The 15,860-nt window shown below is 52.6% G+C and overlaps 6 protein-coding genes across 6 annotated transcripts; 3 read left to right on the forward strand and 3 right to left on the reverse strand.

Moving 5' to 3' along the window:
- Positions 1-242: 242 nt before the first annotated feature.
- On the forward strand, positions 243-938 carry ATEG_04668 (YbhB/YbcL family Raf kinase inhibitor-like protein; the record flags this gene model as incomplete). The annotated part of the gene is made up of 3 exons (XM_001213846.1): positions 243-434; positions 493-683; positions 746-938. 3 exons carry the CDS (start codon positions 243-245, stop codon positions 936-938), a joined length of 576 nt encoding a protein of 191 aa, XP_001213846.1.
- A 179-nt stretch (positions 939-1,117) lies between these two features.
- ATEG_04669 (hydroxyisourate hydrolase) lies at positions 1,118-1,687 on the reverse strand (the record flags this gene model as incomplete). The annotated part of the gene is made up of 1 exon (XM_001213847.1): positions 1,118-1,687. One exon carries the CDS (start codon positions 1,685-1,687, stop codon positions 1,118-1,120), a length of 570 nt encoding a protein of 189 aa, XP_001213847.1.
- A 714-nt stretch (positions 1,688-2,401) lies between these two features.
- Positions 2,402-3,533, forward strand: ATEG_04670 (ArsA family ATPase; the record flags this gene model as incomplete). Its single annotated transcript, XM_001213848.1, has 3 exons — positions 2,402-2,791; positions 2,845-3,434; positions 3,491-3,533. 3 exons carry the CDS (start codon positions 2,402-2,404, stop codon positions 3,531-3,533), a joined length of 1,023 nt encoding a protein of 340 aa, XP_001213848.1.
- A 3,272-nt stretch (positions 3,534-6,805) lies between these two features.
- On the reverse strand, positions 6,806-8,203 carry ATEG_04671 (eukaryotic translation initiation factor 3 subunit E; the record flags this gene model as incomplete). The annotated part of the gene is made up of 2 exons (XM_001213849.1): positions 6,806-7,004; positions 7,062-8,203. The coding sequence occupies 2 exons, from the start codon at positions 8,201-8,203 to the stop codon at positions 6,806-6,808; spliced, it is 1,341 nt and encodes a 446-aa protein (XP_001213849.1).
- A 380-nt stretch (positions 8,204-8,583) lies between these two features.
- Positions 8,584-9,366, forward strand: ATEG_04672 (mitochondrial 54S ribosomal protein mL49; the record flags this gene model as incomplete). Its single annotated transcript, XM_001213850.1, has 4 exons — positions 8,584-8,698; positions 8,733-8,746; positions 8,870-9,265; positions 9,316-9,366. The coding sequence occupies 4 exons, from the start codon at positions 8,584-8,586 to the stop codon at positions 9,364-9,366; spliced, it is 576 nt and encodes a 191-aa protein (XP_001213850.1).
- A 1,114-nt stretch (positions 9,367-10,480) lies between these two features.
- On the reverse strand, positions 10,481-13,423 carry ATEG_04673 (putative ARID/BRIGHT domain protein (SWI1); the record flags this gene model as incomplete). Its single annotated transcript, XM_001213851.1, has 1 exon — positions 10,481-13,423. One exon carries the CDS (start codon positions 13,421-13,423, stop codon positions 10,481-10,483), a length of 2,943 nt encoding a protein of 980 aa, XP_001213851.1.
- Between the last annotated feature and the right edge of the window lie 2,437 nt (positions 13,424-15,860).

A 15,860-nucleotide genomic window follows, 5' to 3' on the forward strand; every position in this document is an offset into this window, starting at 1 on the left:
TTTTTACTGGTTCTTCGAATTCAGAGTATGGACTTATCCATGCAGCTTTCTATGGCATGGTGGGGTAGAGTGCCCAGGAGACATTTCGTATTATTCCACCACTAAAAGGGGAGGATGTATAGGTAGTTCCTCGGCGTCATATAAGACGCTGCATATCAGTCCGTCAAGTCATTTCTTTCGACACTGTTGCTCTATCGATATTTGTCAAATATTTCGACTTTCTTTCTGCGTCCCTAGCAGCAATGTCTCAAGACCTAACGCAAGCGCTGTCTCAATCCGGCCTTCTCACGCCCGATCTGCAGCCTCTCCTTCCTCCTGACCTGGTTCCTTCCACGGCATTGACAGTCCAGTTCGGAGAAAAGACAGTCTCATATGGGAACTTCTTCCGGGCGAGCGAATGCAAGGCAGCCCCGTCCATTTCCTTCTCTAAAGAGGTACACCCACCACACGACAGTGCTGTGACATCACTAGTTCTAATGGTATTGGTGAAAGGCCGACGATCCAGACGCATCCAGACGCTACACGCTCCTTCTCATCGACCCGGATGCACCGACCCCCGATGACCCCAAGTTTGCCTACTGGCGGCATTGGGTGGTGTCGGGATTGCGGCCAGCAGATGCCGGTGACGTCACGGCCACATCTACGGTGTTGACTGAATACCTTGGCCCGGGGCCTAAGGACGAGTGAGTGTCTTATGGGGCTGGTGCTCTTCATCATGTAGGTTGGTATCTGACTTTTCTGTCAGGTCCAAGCCTCATCGGTACTTGTACCTGTTGTTTCGGGAGCCCGAGCAGTTCGCTCTTTCGAAAGAGGATGTCGGAGGAGAGGAGTTCACGCAACGCCGCTCCTTCAAAGCAGCCGAGTGGGTAAAGACGCATAGTCTGAAGCTGGTGGGAGTCAATTGGATGCGCGGGGTGGGCGATGGGTGGAAGGAGTGAGGGTTGGAGCAGCGTATGCAGCGTATGCGGACAGCAGGTATAGAGGAATCAAGGTTATAGATACGTGCAAATAGTTGCGTGTCATTAATCCATTGTCTCAATTTCGTGGCTACAGTCACATTGAATAGCAATTGTTTTCGAACGCCGTCTCATACTACCCACGGTGCCGTGCGCATCCTTTACGATCCGCGATAGGTAGAGTAGTTCCAGGGTCCCAACAGCACAGGCACATGGTAGTGTCTCCATCCTTCCTCGCCCTCACGGCCACGGCCCTTGACGGTGAACTTCACCTCGACCTCGGGCCAGAAGCTTTCCACGCCCTGCGCCTCATACCAGGGGCCGACCTCGAAGCGCACCGACCAGTTCGTCTTGCTGTCTGGCGTCGGGAGAGCCGACAGCACCGCTGGAACGGTGGCAGAGTGGCCCACGAGAGGAGTCCAGTTCTTCACGCGGCCATCCGCATCGGTGGTGGCCGTGTAGGTGAGGGGGCTCTGGACGGTGTCCGGGCCGGACAGGAGAGTCAGGGTCACGCGGAGGTTCGCCGCAGGGGTACCCGAGAGGGTGTTGAGAACGTGGCAGGTGATCGGATCGCGAGACATGGTGGCAGCAGTTGCAGCGGGAGCGGTTGCGCTGGAGGTTGTGGGAATGGAGGAAGAGTGGGAGTCGGAGCCTCGGAGTTGGTTCTGGTAGAGGCCAAGGCGGTCGGTGATTCTGCCCAATTGCTCGCTGTTTGTCGATTCAAGGGCCATTAAGTAGAGAGAAAGATGAGGATTGAGGAGGGTCGAGGAGGAGCTGGAGAGAGACGAGTGTTAGAAAATTTGGACCCGCCAGGGCGAGGTCCAGGGGGGTTTTCTATCTCCGCTTGTCATGCATCGGAGGCCACCGATAGCGAGGCCGTATATTCCGGAGTATACCTTCAGTGGGGCAGTCGGGGGATTGGCAAGGTTGGAGGTGTCTGTGTTTTGTTCAGTGAGTGCAATTGCATGGATTGTCTCAATTTCTGTGGGTTAGTAGTGTCTGTCTTTCTCTGGCATTTCCTCATGAAGCGGATCAGATGTTGAAGGAGAAGAGGTGTAGCGACCACCGAAAATTCCCAAAGTGGTTGGCGGGGCCCGCGATGGCCTCAGGCAACAAAGCCCCCAGCACGTGCCTATTCAACAGCTGGAGGTCAACTTGGTGTACCTCCAACAAGTAATTCCCCCGTCGTCGTGTTTCTGTCGCCTCGGTCAACGTGTCCTTAATACTTCCCAGTGATCTTTTTGGGCCAATATCCCTGCTCTCATCAGAGATCCTTCGCGAAGCTTCGACCGCCGTCACTTCCAGACTTTGCGGGGTATAACGAGGTACGTGGAATTTCCGCCTGTGTTGCCTCGCGCCAGCGACTGACCCAACATCAACTACTTTCAGCTTGAAATCCACCGAAAGCAATTACCTCTCCTACATTTTCCCTCGCATACGGCAGAATGTCCTCCACCGCGGTCGTGCACGACGATGATCTCATGGAGCCTTCGCTCCAGTCGATCGTCAACCAAAAGACTCTCCGCTGGATCTTTGTTGGAGGCAAAGGTGGTGTGGGAAAGACGACTACCTCTTGTTCTCTCGCGATCCAACTTGCGAAAGTCCGCAAGTCGGTCCTTCTGATCTCCACCGACCCCGCCCACAACCTGAGTGATGCCTTCGGCCAGAAGTTCGGCAAGGAAGCCCGGCTGGTGGATGGATTCACCAACCTGAGCGCAATGGAGATTGACCCGAATGGTAGCATCCAGGATCTCTTGGCCAGCGGGGATGCGCAGCAGGATGACCCGATGGCTGGGTTGGGAGTGAACAACATGATGCAGGACCTGGCATTCAGCGTACGTATGCCACGGTATATTAGTTCTGGGCGAATTTGGGCTAACAATGGTAGATTCCTGGTGTTGACGAAGCGATGTCCTTTGCGGAAGTCCTGAAGCAAGTCAAGTCGCTGTCATACGAGGTTATTGTCTTCGACACTGCGCCCACCGGTCACACGCTTCGTTTCCTTCAGTTCCCCACAGTCCTCGAGAAGGCCCTCGCAAAGCTCTCCCAGCTGTCATCTCAGTTTGGTCCCATGCTCAACTCCATTCTCGGAGCTCGTGGAGGTCTCCCCGGGGGCCAGAATCTGGATGAGCTGTTGCAGAAGATGGAGTCTCTTCGGGAAACCATCAGCGAGGTCAACTCACAGTTCAAGGATGCGGATCTGACCACCTTTGTGTGTGTCTGCATTGCCGAGTTCCTGTCGCTGTATGAGACAGAGCGTATGATCCAAGAATTGACGAGCTACAGCATCGACACCCATGCTATTGTCGTCAACCAGCTGCTCTTCCCCAAGGATGGAAGCGAGTGTGACCAGTGCAACGCCCGGAGAAAGATGCAGAAAAAGTACCTCGAGCAGATCGAGGAGCTGTACGAAGACTTCAACGTCGTGAGAATGCCACTGCTGGTGGAAGAAGTGCGAGGAAAGGAGAAATTGGAAAAGTCAGTACCCTGTGTGGAAGCGTTGAAAGTTACTGGTTTACTAACGGCCATCACAGATTCAGCGATATGCTTGTGCACCCCTATGTTCCCCCGAACTGAAGCTGTGATATTAGTGAATAGCCTGGTAATGTAATTTGGGCCAGAGTTATCATGGGACGAGTTATGAAAAGAGATAGACAATAATACTGAAAGCATTGCACACCACTTGCCTTGCGGTCGTTTGACCTACGAAGCATTCAGTCTTCGTTCTCCGTCTGCACCGCCAACTGCACGCTGAGGATTCATTTTCCACCTCCTTGGCGCAAATTGGCTGCGTCCTCTTTCCGGGTTGTCATTTGAGGGAGCATTGCCCCTGTAACTCGCCACACATCACCGGTCACACGACAATGGCAGTCTCACCGTTACACCCAGGAATAATCCTAGCCTATATGTGATGCTGGGGCTCGGATTCTGCTATCACCCATCCTGGGTCAACCCGTTGTAGCGGGGCAAAACACATAGCCTGTGGGTGTGGGATGATGAGGGGTGTTTTCACCTACTGTTGCAAGATACGTGGCTCAACTAGGGCGGATATTGCAAATAGCTAACTGATAGGAGTACTAATCCGTGATTGTTTATCATAGACTTTATACTAGCAGACGGCGCCTCATCCTCTCCAATTCGGAGACAGTCCGAGGACATACAATTCCACTTCGATCACGGTCAGATCCGCCGTGTGAGTGCAGCAACCGAATGCGCTTGCAGCAGATAATACATGGCCCACCTCTTGGCTCCGGGCGCTAGGAATTGCTGAGATGTCGGAGAGAACGCACGCAGACTTGACCGCTGGCACCGGCCATGTAGTAATGAATCGCTAATATGTATTACTGCTTGGCCAGGACTTAGCGAATCTGCTTGAAACGTGCCAGCATCTCTCTGGATGTGCATGTGAGAGCTAATCCTTCTCTATTTCCTTCTCCAGACCCCTCGAGTCATGCATCTCATATGCGATTAAGCTCCCTATTGCCGACTGGTCCACGTTCCCACTGGGTCGACACGAAGAAGTCCGGAGAGCAGGTGGAGAGAGAAGGGCAAAAGAAGCCACCGAACCGACAAGATGACGAAAAAGAAACGCGCTGAAGCGCCCACTAAGCCTGAATATACTGTCGTGATTGGCCTCGCGTTGGCCGTGACTCCAACTGAGTTCAACGTGGTTTTCCTAGATCTGCGCGTGGAAAAGTCTTAATTAGTATCGATCTCGTTTCATGCAGCTGTCAATTTCGGTTGCTGGGATGTTCTAGTCTCTGCATGCACCCAACCCTGACCCCGTAAGGAGAGTGGCTGCAGCCGAGAGGATCCGAGAAGAGCTGCAGATTAGTGCAGGCATTAATGTCCCCTGGGGGTTCGGCTCCTGGAGCCACGGCATCATCGCTCGCAGCAGACCATCCCGGGCTGCATGTTCACCGCAGAATGAGCCAAGAAACAAAACAGAACAAGAAGGACGCCCTCCGGGCGCAGTACATCCAGGCCTATTGGCACTATTGTCCGCCTTCTTTTCGATTCGCGGGCGTCTCTAGTTTCCATTGGAGGGCAAGCCTCACTTTGTCTCGAGCAAAGGGGTTGGATGTAAAAGTGAGGCGGTCCCTCCGGCGTCCGGCAAGAAAAGGGGCCTCTCCCTATCCTGTCCTGATCCTAGCAGGATCAATTGCTATAGACGAGTGAGCTTCAGACTTGTTTTCTTTTTTTATCGTGGCGCCGGTCTCGGACTGTTCTCGACGTTGCTGATCAGTTCTGCTCCGGACCCGTTGCTCTCGGGCGTTGTAGAAGCCGATCTACCACCAGATTATACATAAAGGTCGACGATCTTGCGGTTTGATCCCTCGGTATTAGTCTTCCCTTGCGCAGGGAGGGGCCAAAACAAAAAAAGAAAGAGGTCCTATAGCGGGATATTTAATCGTCCGAATTATCGCGTAGACCGTCGTCCATAAGTGGCTTTCGACGTTGACCTTCGAGAGCGAAACCCACCACACTCCTTCCCCTGCAAAAGAGAGAAAATGTCCCAAGTCCAGCAGTACTGGCTCCCAGGATACGGCCTTTCGCGCCACATTGTTCTCGGACAGATACAATACTTCCTAGGCCCGTCCGCCTCCGTCAGACCCTATACTTACCAGGTATATCCACCATGACGAACTCTCCTACTCCTACTCCTCCGACGCAAAAGGCTTGAGCACAATATCCCTAACACATGGATGCAAATATCAAAAGGGGCGAGAAGGCTATCTCATTGTTGGCGTCCCTCTGACACGGGTCTGAACTCCTCTTCACTGAAAGACGCATATCGGGATCAATAGAGCTGACATCAGTCGCGAGCCAGGAACAAATCAACGACCTAGCAGTCATGTCTCGAGAATATGAACGGCAGGAATCCCTCCGCATGGCCGGAGACTCGGTCATGGATTCTTCGGAGCCGTATATCAATGAGATTGTGCCGGTGCGCACCCTGCCGCGCAGACGGGCAGTGGAAACGGAATCTCGACGGGATCGGTAATGATCTGGATAGACACTTTTCGTTATGTTGTGGCCTTTCTGGTTTTGGCCTCCCCTGTACGATTGGCAGGCCGCATCTTCATTACATTAGCGACCTTTGTGCATGGCCCAAGCGTTGCCTGTTCTGCTTGTTTGGAAGCTAGATATACCTATTTCGCGTTGTTTTTCATGGTTAGATACGGAGATCTTAACCACCATGCTGTGATAATAGCTGGGATGATACTCATCTAGATGACATGTTCGTCGTAAAACATACAGATCCAGTCGCCATTGCCTACTATCGAACGGATACCAAGAAAGCAATCCGCAGAGTCATATTTCCACTCATCTCTATAGATCAATTCGTAACAGCATGGAATCACATAGAATGCAGCCTTGTATCCTGAGGATAATCTTCCATCAGAGGACGCTTGTACTGACTGCGGTCTTCTCCCTTTCACACTTATACTTTTCTGTGAGCTCTTCCCGGCACATGAACATCTGAAGGGCAGAATCTTCTTCCATCATCACTCAAAATTTAGGAGGGGTCTAACTAGATCGTAAAGACAAAGGAATAAGGACAGAGAATATAGGGAGAAGGGGATAGAGCAAAGAGAACATGAAAAGTGGACCACCGGAACGCCAGCCTGATGCCACTCTGCTTGGTCCCATCGTTCAAGGAAGCCCACCGTTGGGTTTCACGGGCATATACTAAGATGAACAGAACCACGGAGAGAACGGTAAAAGACGAATCCTGTTTTTGAAACACGGGGTTTCTTTTTTTATTTTATTTCGCAACGGCGGCACTGGGTAGTCAATGGTTAGCTTCCAGACCAACACGAGTATGGGTTCGATGATGCAGAAACTCACCTCAGGACTTGCGTCCGGAAGAATGCGCCCTTGGTCTTCTCAATGACTTGCTGATACACCGACTGGGGAGGGTGGTTCATGATGACCGTGCCCTCCTTGTAGTCAATCTTAGCATCGACCCGGGTGTCACGGATCAGGTTCACAATCCACTTCTCACCCTCGTCCTGGTTCAGTCCAAGGCGGGTAGAGAGGTCCCTGGACAATGTTAGCTTCACACGCTCACTGGAAGCTCATACAACTTCGGAAACATACTTAATGTCAATCCGCTGGTGGATCTTGCAGTAGCTCTCAGAGATCAGATGGCGGGCAGCTTCAACAAAGGCGTCGGCGGCCGAAACCAGGAAGAAGTCGCTGCGCAGCACATCCTCAGCCTCACCCAGCTTCTTCTGGGCCTCCTCAAAGTCGAAGTCGATGTAGAGCGCCTTGACGAAGTCGGTGATGGGGTCCGAGTACTCGTAGCCCTCCTGGCGGACCACCCGGATCAGGTCCTTCAACTGCTTCTGATAGGCGCTGCTGTTCTTGTGGGCACGGTTGCGGTTGGTAATCACGGCGGCAGCGAGGTACCGGAGAATCCAGGGGCAGTTGGTCTGGATGGTGTTGATGTAGGCGGGGGAGAAGAAGAGGTCGGTCAGGACGTCGCGGGCGGGGTCGTAGTTGAAGAAGGGGAAGAGAGACCAGTGGATCAACCAGGAGCGGTTCTCGAGCTGACCCAGAGGGTTGTTGAATAGCCGGGTTTCGATCGATTCCTTGACCTTCTGGACTTCCTCCATGGCACCCTCCCAGCTGGTGGTCAAAATCTCCGAGGCGAGTTTACCCCATGTGGCGGAGGCGACCTTGTCGTTGTCGGTGGACAGAACACGGAACTGATAGAGCAGTTCGGCGGCGGTGCCGTAGCTACCGCAGCTGTACTGGAACCGACCGTAGTCGTAGAGGCTGTTGACCATGTCCAGGGTGACGCCGTGCTGCTCCTCGAGGAATCTCAAGTTGGCAACCTTGTCGCTCCGCAAGTTACCCACAACAGCCTCATCCTGCAGCAACTCGGTAATCTTCGAGCTCTCCTCCTGATAGTTTTCCAGCTTGGCGAGGACCTCCTCTCTCTTCTTCACGAACTCGTCGGGGATGGTGTCGGAGTTGTTAATTTCCTTCCACAAATTGGCGACATAGTCGGTCATGTTGGTATGCTTGAGCAGCTCATACTTCGCACGGACAACCTCCTTATCATCATCCTGGCCGGAGCTGAATTCGAGCAGCGGGAAAACCAGATGGCGGTCGAGATAGGGGATCAACTTGGGCAGGAGGTCATATTGGTTGGCGATCTCTTCAGCGGTTTTCGGCGGGTGAGCGGCGGCACCGCTGAGTAAAGTCTCAGCGGACGGGGGGACGTTGGCTGCCATAATTGAGCAGGAGAGATGGCAGCGGAGGGGTATGAGAGATAAATGGAGGGTGTGGGGAGTAAAAGTGGTGTCGCGATGCGATCTCGTCCGTTGGGAAGTCTCGAGTGTGCGGCGACATCTTTTGCGCTGGCGAAAATGTGGGCGGGAGGGCTGGTGGTCGCGCTAGCCCGCTTTGGGACTAGCGGCAGGTCTCCGCGCTCGAAGCAAAGAAATCACTTCATCTTTGCAAGTTGCTGCTCTCTCTAACGTCCAGGTCCATCATCCTCGCCTCCCCTCCTCCCTTTTCCCTTTCCTCTCTCTTGGAGCGCTCTCTCTTCGGCGTTCTCTCTCATATCTCCACCCCTTCTGGTCTCTTGGGCTTTCTTTTCCCCAGACTCCCGATGGCCTCCCTCCTGCAGTCCCGTCCGGTCTGCTCGGCCGTTCGCAAGCAAGCAACGGCGCTGCCTCTCTATCTCCAGACGGCCACCCAGCCCACCTCCTCGCTATCAGGGACATGTAGTTCTTTTTCTACGCTATCTTCTCAACCTAGATCTCTCCATTTCCGTAAGTCGTGCCGGTTTCCGCGCGTTCCATGGGTATCCGTCTGCTGCGACTACCTCGCTGTGGACTCGGAAAAAAAAAAAATACTATCACGAAGGCGCATTGAAAGAAGACGCATTCAAACAGGTACTGACTCGTCATCATCCAGAGCACTCCCCCCGATCCCTCCAGCGTCTCACCCCCCGCTCCTATGTCCCGACGCATCAATGTCGCACGTTCCTGGTGCAACTGAAGCGCCAATCCCAGACCCTTCGAGAGAACAGCCCGTCGGCTGGCGCTCCCTCTCCGGCCGCTGCAAACCTGCAAACCACCAATCTCCCCTACTTCATTCGTCGCACTGCCTCCAATCAGCTCCCCGTTTACCTCGTCACCAAAGCCGGTGGTACCAAGCAACAGACCAAGATCCAGAAGACCGAAGGTGACCTGGACGCTCTGCGGACTGACCTTGCGCGGTACCTGAACATCGACCCCAAGAGTCCGGATGTGACGATCAACCGTCTCAATGGGCACATCGTCGTCAAGGTAGGCTCCATTTGCGCGGACGTGGCTCTTTGCTAACGCTCGTCGAACAGGGTTGGCGAAAACCCGAGATCTTGAAGTTCCTCTCGGAACGCAACTTCTAAGTACCTAAAACAAATACGAACGGCTCTGTCGATGACCATTCACTCTCCGACCCTTCCTCATCATACTCTTCCTCGTCGACCACCTACCCATCATCTAGGTGAAAGCTTCGGGGCTAAAAGTCATGGCCCACCACAGAGCATCATCAAACCAATGGATCCGAGACAAAAGCGGGACGAACGGGTTCAAAAAAGCAGCGGATGACAGGAAATAGCGGCTAAACAGCCGTGGCTGTTTTTCTCTTTTCTTTCTTATATTTCTTTTTCCCTCTGAACTCTCATGCAGCTGTGCCTTGTCGTTTACACACCCTTGTACTATTCTCTGTCGGTGTTCTTGTTCTGTCGCATTTTCAGTTCAGGTCTGGTTTTTGATTTGCGTATGCTCTGCACTGGCATGGTTTCTTCTTGTCATCGTTCTCATCTCCCTAGCTTCCTTCACCCTTCGTGCAGCTCTCTGTACCCTGTGTATATGTCCAATGACTTGACGGTTGCTTAATTGTGTGACTAATCTTGGCGAATGGCTCTGTTCCTTTCTAGCACATCTCACAAAGGAGAAACTCAATCAGTCTAGATACGGATTGGATATGATTCCCGTGTTAGTATGCCGCGATCCATGATCGTATGACGGATACGTAGATCCTGTAGCATCGGAGCGGTGTCTGCTGCGCCGGTGGCATGATTCAAAGCTCGCTGGCCCGTAGACCCCGATGCTTTACTTGTTGGTCGGTCGAACTATGCCGATGACGTGAGGCGGCAACACGCAGCATGCCACCCTAATCACGCTACAAGGACAATATTACCCGTTCAGACGTCACACATGTTCTTTCAGTCAGGGTATTCAGCATTGTACAGACATACACGACATGTCTCACGAGTCTTCCCGCCGACGCCGAACGCAACAGAGGCAAAAGACGGCAAACCGTAAACAGAGGGGGAGAAACAGTGAAGTACTTTACTGACGACGGATGACGGACATGATGAGAAAGAACACCAAAAGAGCTGCATATTGACAAAAAATAATGCTCGGTCTTCGCCTGCGCTAGAAATGACCAAAAATCAAACCAAATCCCAATCATACATCCCTAACCTGCCCGATCCAAAAAAAAAAAAAAGCACATCACTCCGCAAGTCGCGCATAGGTAATCAACTGCCGAACAACGCCCGGGTCCACATTTTGCATCAACAAAGCCCCAAGTAGGCTTTCCTTCTTGGGGATTATCCCCGACGGAAACCGCAACGCCGAATCCGACTCGACTTGTTTTGACTTCTCCGCTAGTCGCTGGAGAATGGTCAGCCCACGGTTGATTATTGAACTATATGCAGAGGCCTCCGCCTCCGCCTGCCCTCGTGCAGCATGGGTTTGGCGTGGGTTGATTTGCGCGGGAGGAACGCGGTCCGTGCTCAGAAGGCAAGAAAGCCGCAGGAGATGTATGGCGAAACCGTCCGTAGATTCAAGCCAAGTCTTTGCAAGCGATCCATCTGCAAATCCAGAAAGAATATCTGCGGCCAACAGGCCTTGCATAAGGAAGACCTTGCGGGCATCTGCGACGACGAGCGGTTTCCGAGGCTGGTCGGGTACGGGGGAGATGGCCAGGCCAAATGCGCGCGTGAGGAGCTCGGTTTGAAGCATCCCACTTCCATCACCCGTGAAGATCGCTCGGAAGAAGGTCCGGTTTGGCTCGTCCCTCGCCAGGAGCTTGGCTAAGCTATCCACGGCGGCAGGGGTGTATTTGTGAATCGACGGGTTGTAGGGGGTGAACATAACGCCGTCCGCACCACAAGGTCCTGGAAATGGTGCGAAAGCCAGAAGGAAGTACAGCAAACAAAGCGCCTCCTCCTTGCTCGGTAACAGAATGTTGTGGGCCAGATTACTTAGGTAGATGACGGTATCCTTCATGAAATCCAGGGTGTTTTGGTGTGTCCGTAGGAGCATATTGCGAGTTCCCAAATAGCGGATGATGGTGGAGAAAAATTGGACCACCACGGGAGCGGACAAGACTCCAAAGTTCGATTCGGTAAAGGAGAAATTTCGCAGAATCGTCGTAACACAGATGAGTCGGTCAACGGCACGGTCAAGTTCATACTCGAGGCTTCCAAACTCCGGAACATCGGTTAAAGATGTCCATTCAGTCAGACATCCCCTTGTGATCTCCTCGTAGGTGGGTAGAAGCATCATATCTGACACTTCTGGAGAATGTTCCGCAAGAAGCTCGGCTTGATCTTCCGCGCATTCGATAAGACTATCGACAAGGTCCTCGCAATTATCCAAAGAAATTGGTATCGCCGGTTCGGAAGAAATTGTCGCTAGGGTGTCCAATGCCAAACGCATCTCCGCATGAATCCCAGACTTGAGACTCATTATGAGCGCATGAATATCAATAACTCCAAGCTCCGCAAAGGCCGGAACATTTGGCTTTAATCGCGTTATATCCTCGCCCAGCTGATACATTTCATCCACAACTATTGGGCCATGGAAGTTACTCGGCGGTAAAACCATCGGTTTGAAGGGGTCTTCAATTGCGTGTCTGAGCGGTTGGTTCGACTGCTGGTCAAACTGTTCGGTACTCTTTCCGGACGCAGACCCGGGACCCTTGACGGATGACGCAGGAGACTGGCCTGGCAATTGCGGTGTCGTATCATGAGGGGTTGCGGGGGGTTGGGATTGCCGGGAGACACTAAGCCGATGCTGCTGCTGTTTGGAGGATTTGACGGGAGTGGGAGTAGCAAAGCCGTTGGGAACGTTTGGCTGTGAGTTGTTCGACATGGCCGGGTTAACGGGAGAGGGATGGCTCATCTGTTGCTCAAATTGACCTTGCTTGGCAGCGGGTGACTGGAATTGCAATCCTGACGGGTCACTGGGTTGTCTAGGAAGAGAGGCTTGCTGCATCTGGTCTGCGATGTTCTTTTGCTGCGAGGTGAGGAAAGCTTGTTCATATGCTGCAAGATTCCGCTGATAGTGGTTTTGGATCTCTTGTACGGCCATCGGGAATTGCATTGGCGGAAACTGCAGCTGCTGCGCGATCACTGGCCACATATTCGTAGCGTTGATCTTCTTTGAGCCACCCAACTTCATGACAACGGCATAGAGCTGGACCAAGTTGATGGGACGGCCGCAAACGATAGGGTTGGGATCGAGTGGAAGGTTCCGTTGCATCATGAACTTCTGTAACGATCTCATAAATGCTTCAGGGTTCGGTGGCTTTGCCATCGTCTGCTGCATCTGCCTGATTGCGGCCATTTGCTGGGGATTCGAAACGGCATTCATCCCCGCAGCTACCGGGCGTCCCGCCATGGCCGGATTCATCCCCATGGGGCGCCCTTGGTTTTGCATCTGCATGGCATGTATCCGCTGCTGCTGCTGTTGGGCGGCCATTGCCTGTTGATAATTTTGAGGCATCCCCCCGAATTGGGCCTGCATAGGCGCCTGCACAGCAGCGGAGGTCATCGCAGTGCCAGGGGGAAATTGTGGCGCCATGCCTTGGGTAAATGGCTGGCCCGGCATGAAGGCATTGTTCTGAGGGGTATTCACCCGGCTTGGGTGATCCGGTTGGGAGGGAGACATTTGGGGACCCACATGAGGACCAGCGGGGGAGAAGGGACTGGGAGAGGCAGTGCCCATTCTCTGGACCCCATGTTGGTCGAAGTCTTGCATAACGGGAGATTGAGTCACATTCGGAGAGGCCCCTTGTTGAAGATGCTGATATTGGGAGGGATGCGGTGCGAACTGCGGAGCTCCATTTGCCGGCCCCTGGTACCCCGGGAAGGGTACCTGGTGAGGCGTCTGGGATCGCGATGCACCCAATCCACCAGGTGCTTGTCTGGGCGACATTGACATTGCATCTTCGGGCCGCGGCCGTTTGGACGGGATCACTTGATTCGGGTTGTGGAAGCCAGGGGATACGTTTCGCGGGACGCCATTGTTGAACATGCGTTGAAATTGGTTGGGATCCGGAGTGGGTGACGCATGGAGAAAGGCGGCTGACGGATCAATGGTCGCCTGGTGGAACGCACCATTTTCATGGTTGGGGAGGTTCGAGGCGTCGGCTAGCCAGGCATTCATGTCGTATAGTTTTACCAACCCATCTGTGAGGTGAGGAGTTAGCGATCGCGGTAGAGGCATGTGCGCGGGAGATCTCATGTCAAGGTGCCGCCATCAACACCCGACCAGTACGAATCGGAACGCGAAGCCCATCAATTCAAAGAGCACGGCGGGGTGATTGGAATGGATAAATGATCGTCCACGATGTCACGACGCGTCGGGATGGGGAGATAGGAATCGCGCGACGGGAGTCGGCGACTCGAACATCAAGGGCAGACCACCACGACATGTAGACAATCAGGGGGGACACAAAAACAGGGTAGATGAGAGGAACAGTTATCCAGAGGACAAATGAAGTGGTATAGGAGGTACATACCGACAAGGCTGAATAACTAAAAAAATGCCGACTCTTAAGCGGAGGGATGGGAAGCCGACCCCGAAATGGCAGCGGTTTGGAAGGACTGTGAGTTTGCAGGAGGTCGACAGGTCACGGGACCGTGGGTGCCGCAGGCAGGAAAAAATCAGGACTAAGGCAGAAACCGCATCAGCCAAGAGTTCATAAAGAGAGCGAATAGCTCAGCAAATGCTGTGATAGAGGAAAGGGTATAAAAAAAATAAAGTAATAAAAAAGATAATGATAATCAAGATTATCGGATAAGCCATAGATCAGCTGTAACCATCAACACCATGTGTCGGATTCGCAAGGCGCATGGTAGGGCCCGAGGAAGAATGGCAGGTTGGCTGACTGGTCCGTAGCCAGTGCGTGGCCACAGCTGATCCCGGGGACGAAAAAGACGAATGAAGACAAGCAGGAAGGGGGTGGAGGGTGACAAGCGTACCTGGACAAAGGGTGCAGTATGTACAATAATGCAGCGATCTGAAACTATATGTATTCTATTTTAGTAAGTATACAACCGATAATTTTTTTTTTAATCCTGCAATCCCCTACGCTCGCCCAGAGAGAGGGTGATCGCTTGGGAAGGCGATGAAGTGGAGGCACGGGGTCGAAGGTCAAGAATGGGGACAGCGTGGAGAGAGAAGGGGGAACGCCTCCAAAGGGGGAGAATGGAACTAAGGGAAACCCAGGGATTGCGTCTGAAGGATTGGAAGGGAAGCAAACGTACTGGACGGAAACACTGGTGATACTTCCCAGTAAGTTATTTTACCATCGAAGCAAGTCAGTCCATCAAGTGCTCTCCGTCGCAGTCGTTGCTCGAAAAAAAAGGGGGCTGGAAGAATGCGGTAGGCGGAACCAGACGGCAGTACCAAGGATTAGGTAATCCCCGGGTCGTTCCTCTTTCCTTTCTTCATCGCATCGCATCGCTCATGGTGGATGTCATGGCATAATGACCCGCTTTGGATGTGGTCTCATGGAGTCAAGAAAACCTCTGGTGGCTTTCTCACACAAAATCCCCCGGTCCTCTGGTTGTTCACCTCAAGGGTCGTGGACGAGTTAAGTCAGTCGCCAACTAGCCCATCCCGGAAACCCTCCCTTTCTAAACGGCTCTGGATCACGGTTTTCAGTTAGTGAGCCACCAAGCAGCCTTGAATCGACCATAGGCTCCATTGTAGGTTTGCGCGGGCAGTGAGATGGAGGTATAATGTATAGTTTGTTAACAATAGCAACCCCAGATGTCCGTAGATACTTCGGTTAGTTCGTGTAGTGTGTGGGTGTGTGAATATATATCAAGGACTGGGTCCCATGCAAATTGATAGAAGGAACAGGACTCATGAGTTCCAGCCCAAATCCGGAAGACAAGGAGAGAAATCAAGAAGAACAGGCTACAGCAAGAGTAAAGGAGGAGAAAGGAAGGTCGGAAGGGAAGGGGAAAAGAAAAAGGGCGATTTTATTCTTCTAATTAGTTATGCTTGAACTGGGGGAGCCCACCGAATAATCCGCCCGATCTGAGTAGTCCGTCAGGTATGGATGAACACACCTCTCCCAGCCCTTGCACGCATTCGTCCCCGTCCATTTCAACGCCATCGGGGAGAAAATCCTTTTCCTTCTAATTATTATTATTATTATTTCTGATGAAGAATATGCATTAAAATACCACTTTGTCTAGGGACCAACGGCTCGGTTCCCATTGTCCCACCTGCCACGTCTTTTAGATGCTCCACTATTATTTCCTCATACATTGGATCGGGTTCACTCTTTGAGAGATTAGATACCGACCAAGATGCCCATGCAAACAGTCCGATTTACCCCTATCTGTACTAACTGGGGAGAGAGAATGAATCTCATATATACCTACTAGGTACCGTCGGGTCTTCCCCGAAGTTTTATTCTGATCATCTGGACCAAGCCAGAGTCGTTTGTACGGTAGGCTGCGGTGATCCATAGTACCTGTAAACCTTGCGCCTGAGTGATCAACAGTAGTGATTTCACACCGAAACAGACGGCAAGCATGCAAATACACCCATCCACTGGGTTACACGGGCACTAGAAATGAGCCCG

Source organism: Aspergillus terreus, genomic scaffold, assembly GCF_000149615.1.
Source record: "Aspergillus terreus NIH2624 scaffold_6 genomic scaffold, whole genome shotgun sequence".
In the NCBI taxonomy this organism is placed as follows: domain Eukaryota; kingdom Fungi; phylum Ascomycota; class Eurotiomycetes; order Eurotiales; family Aspergillaceae; genus Aspergillus; species Aspergillus terreus.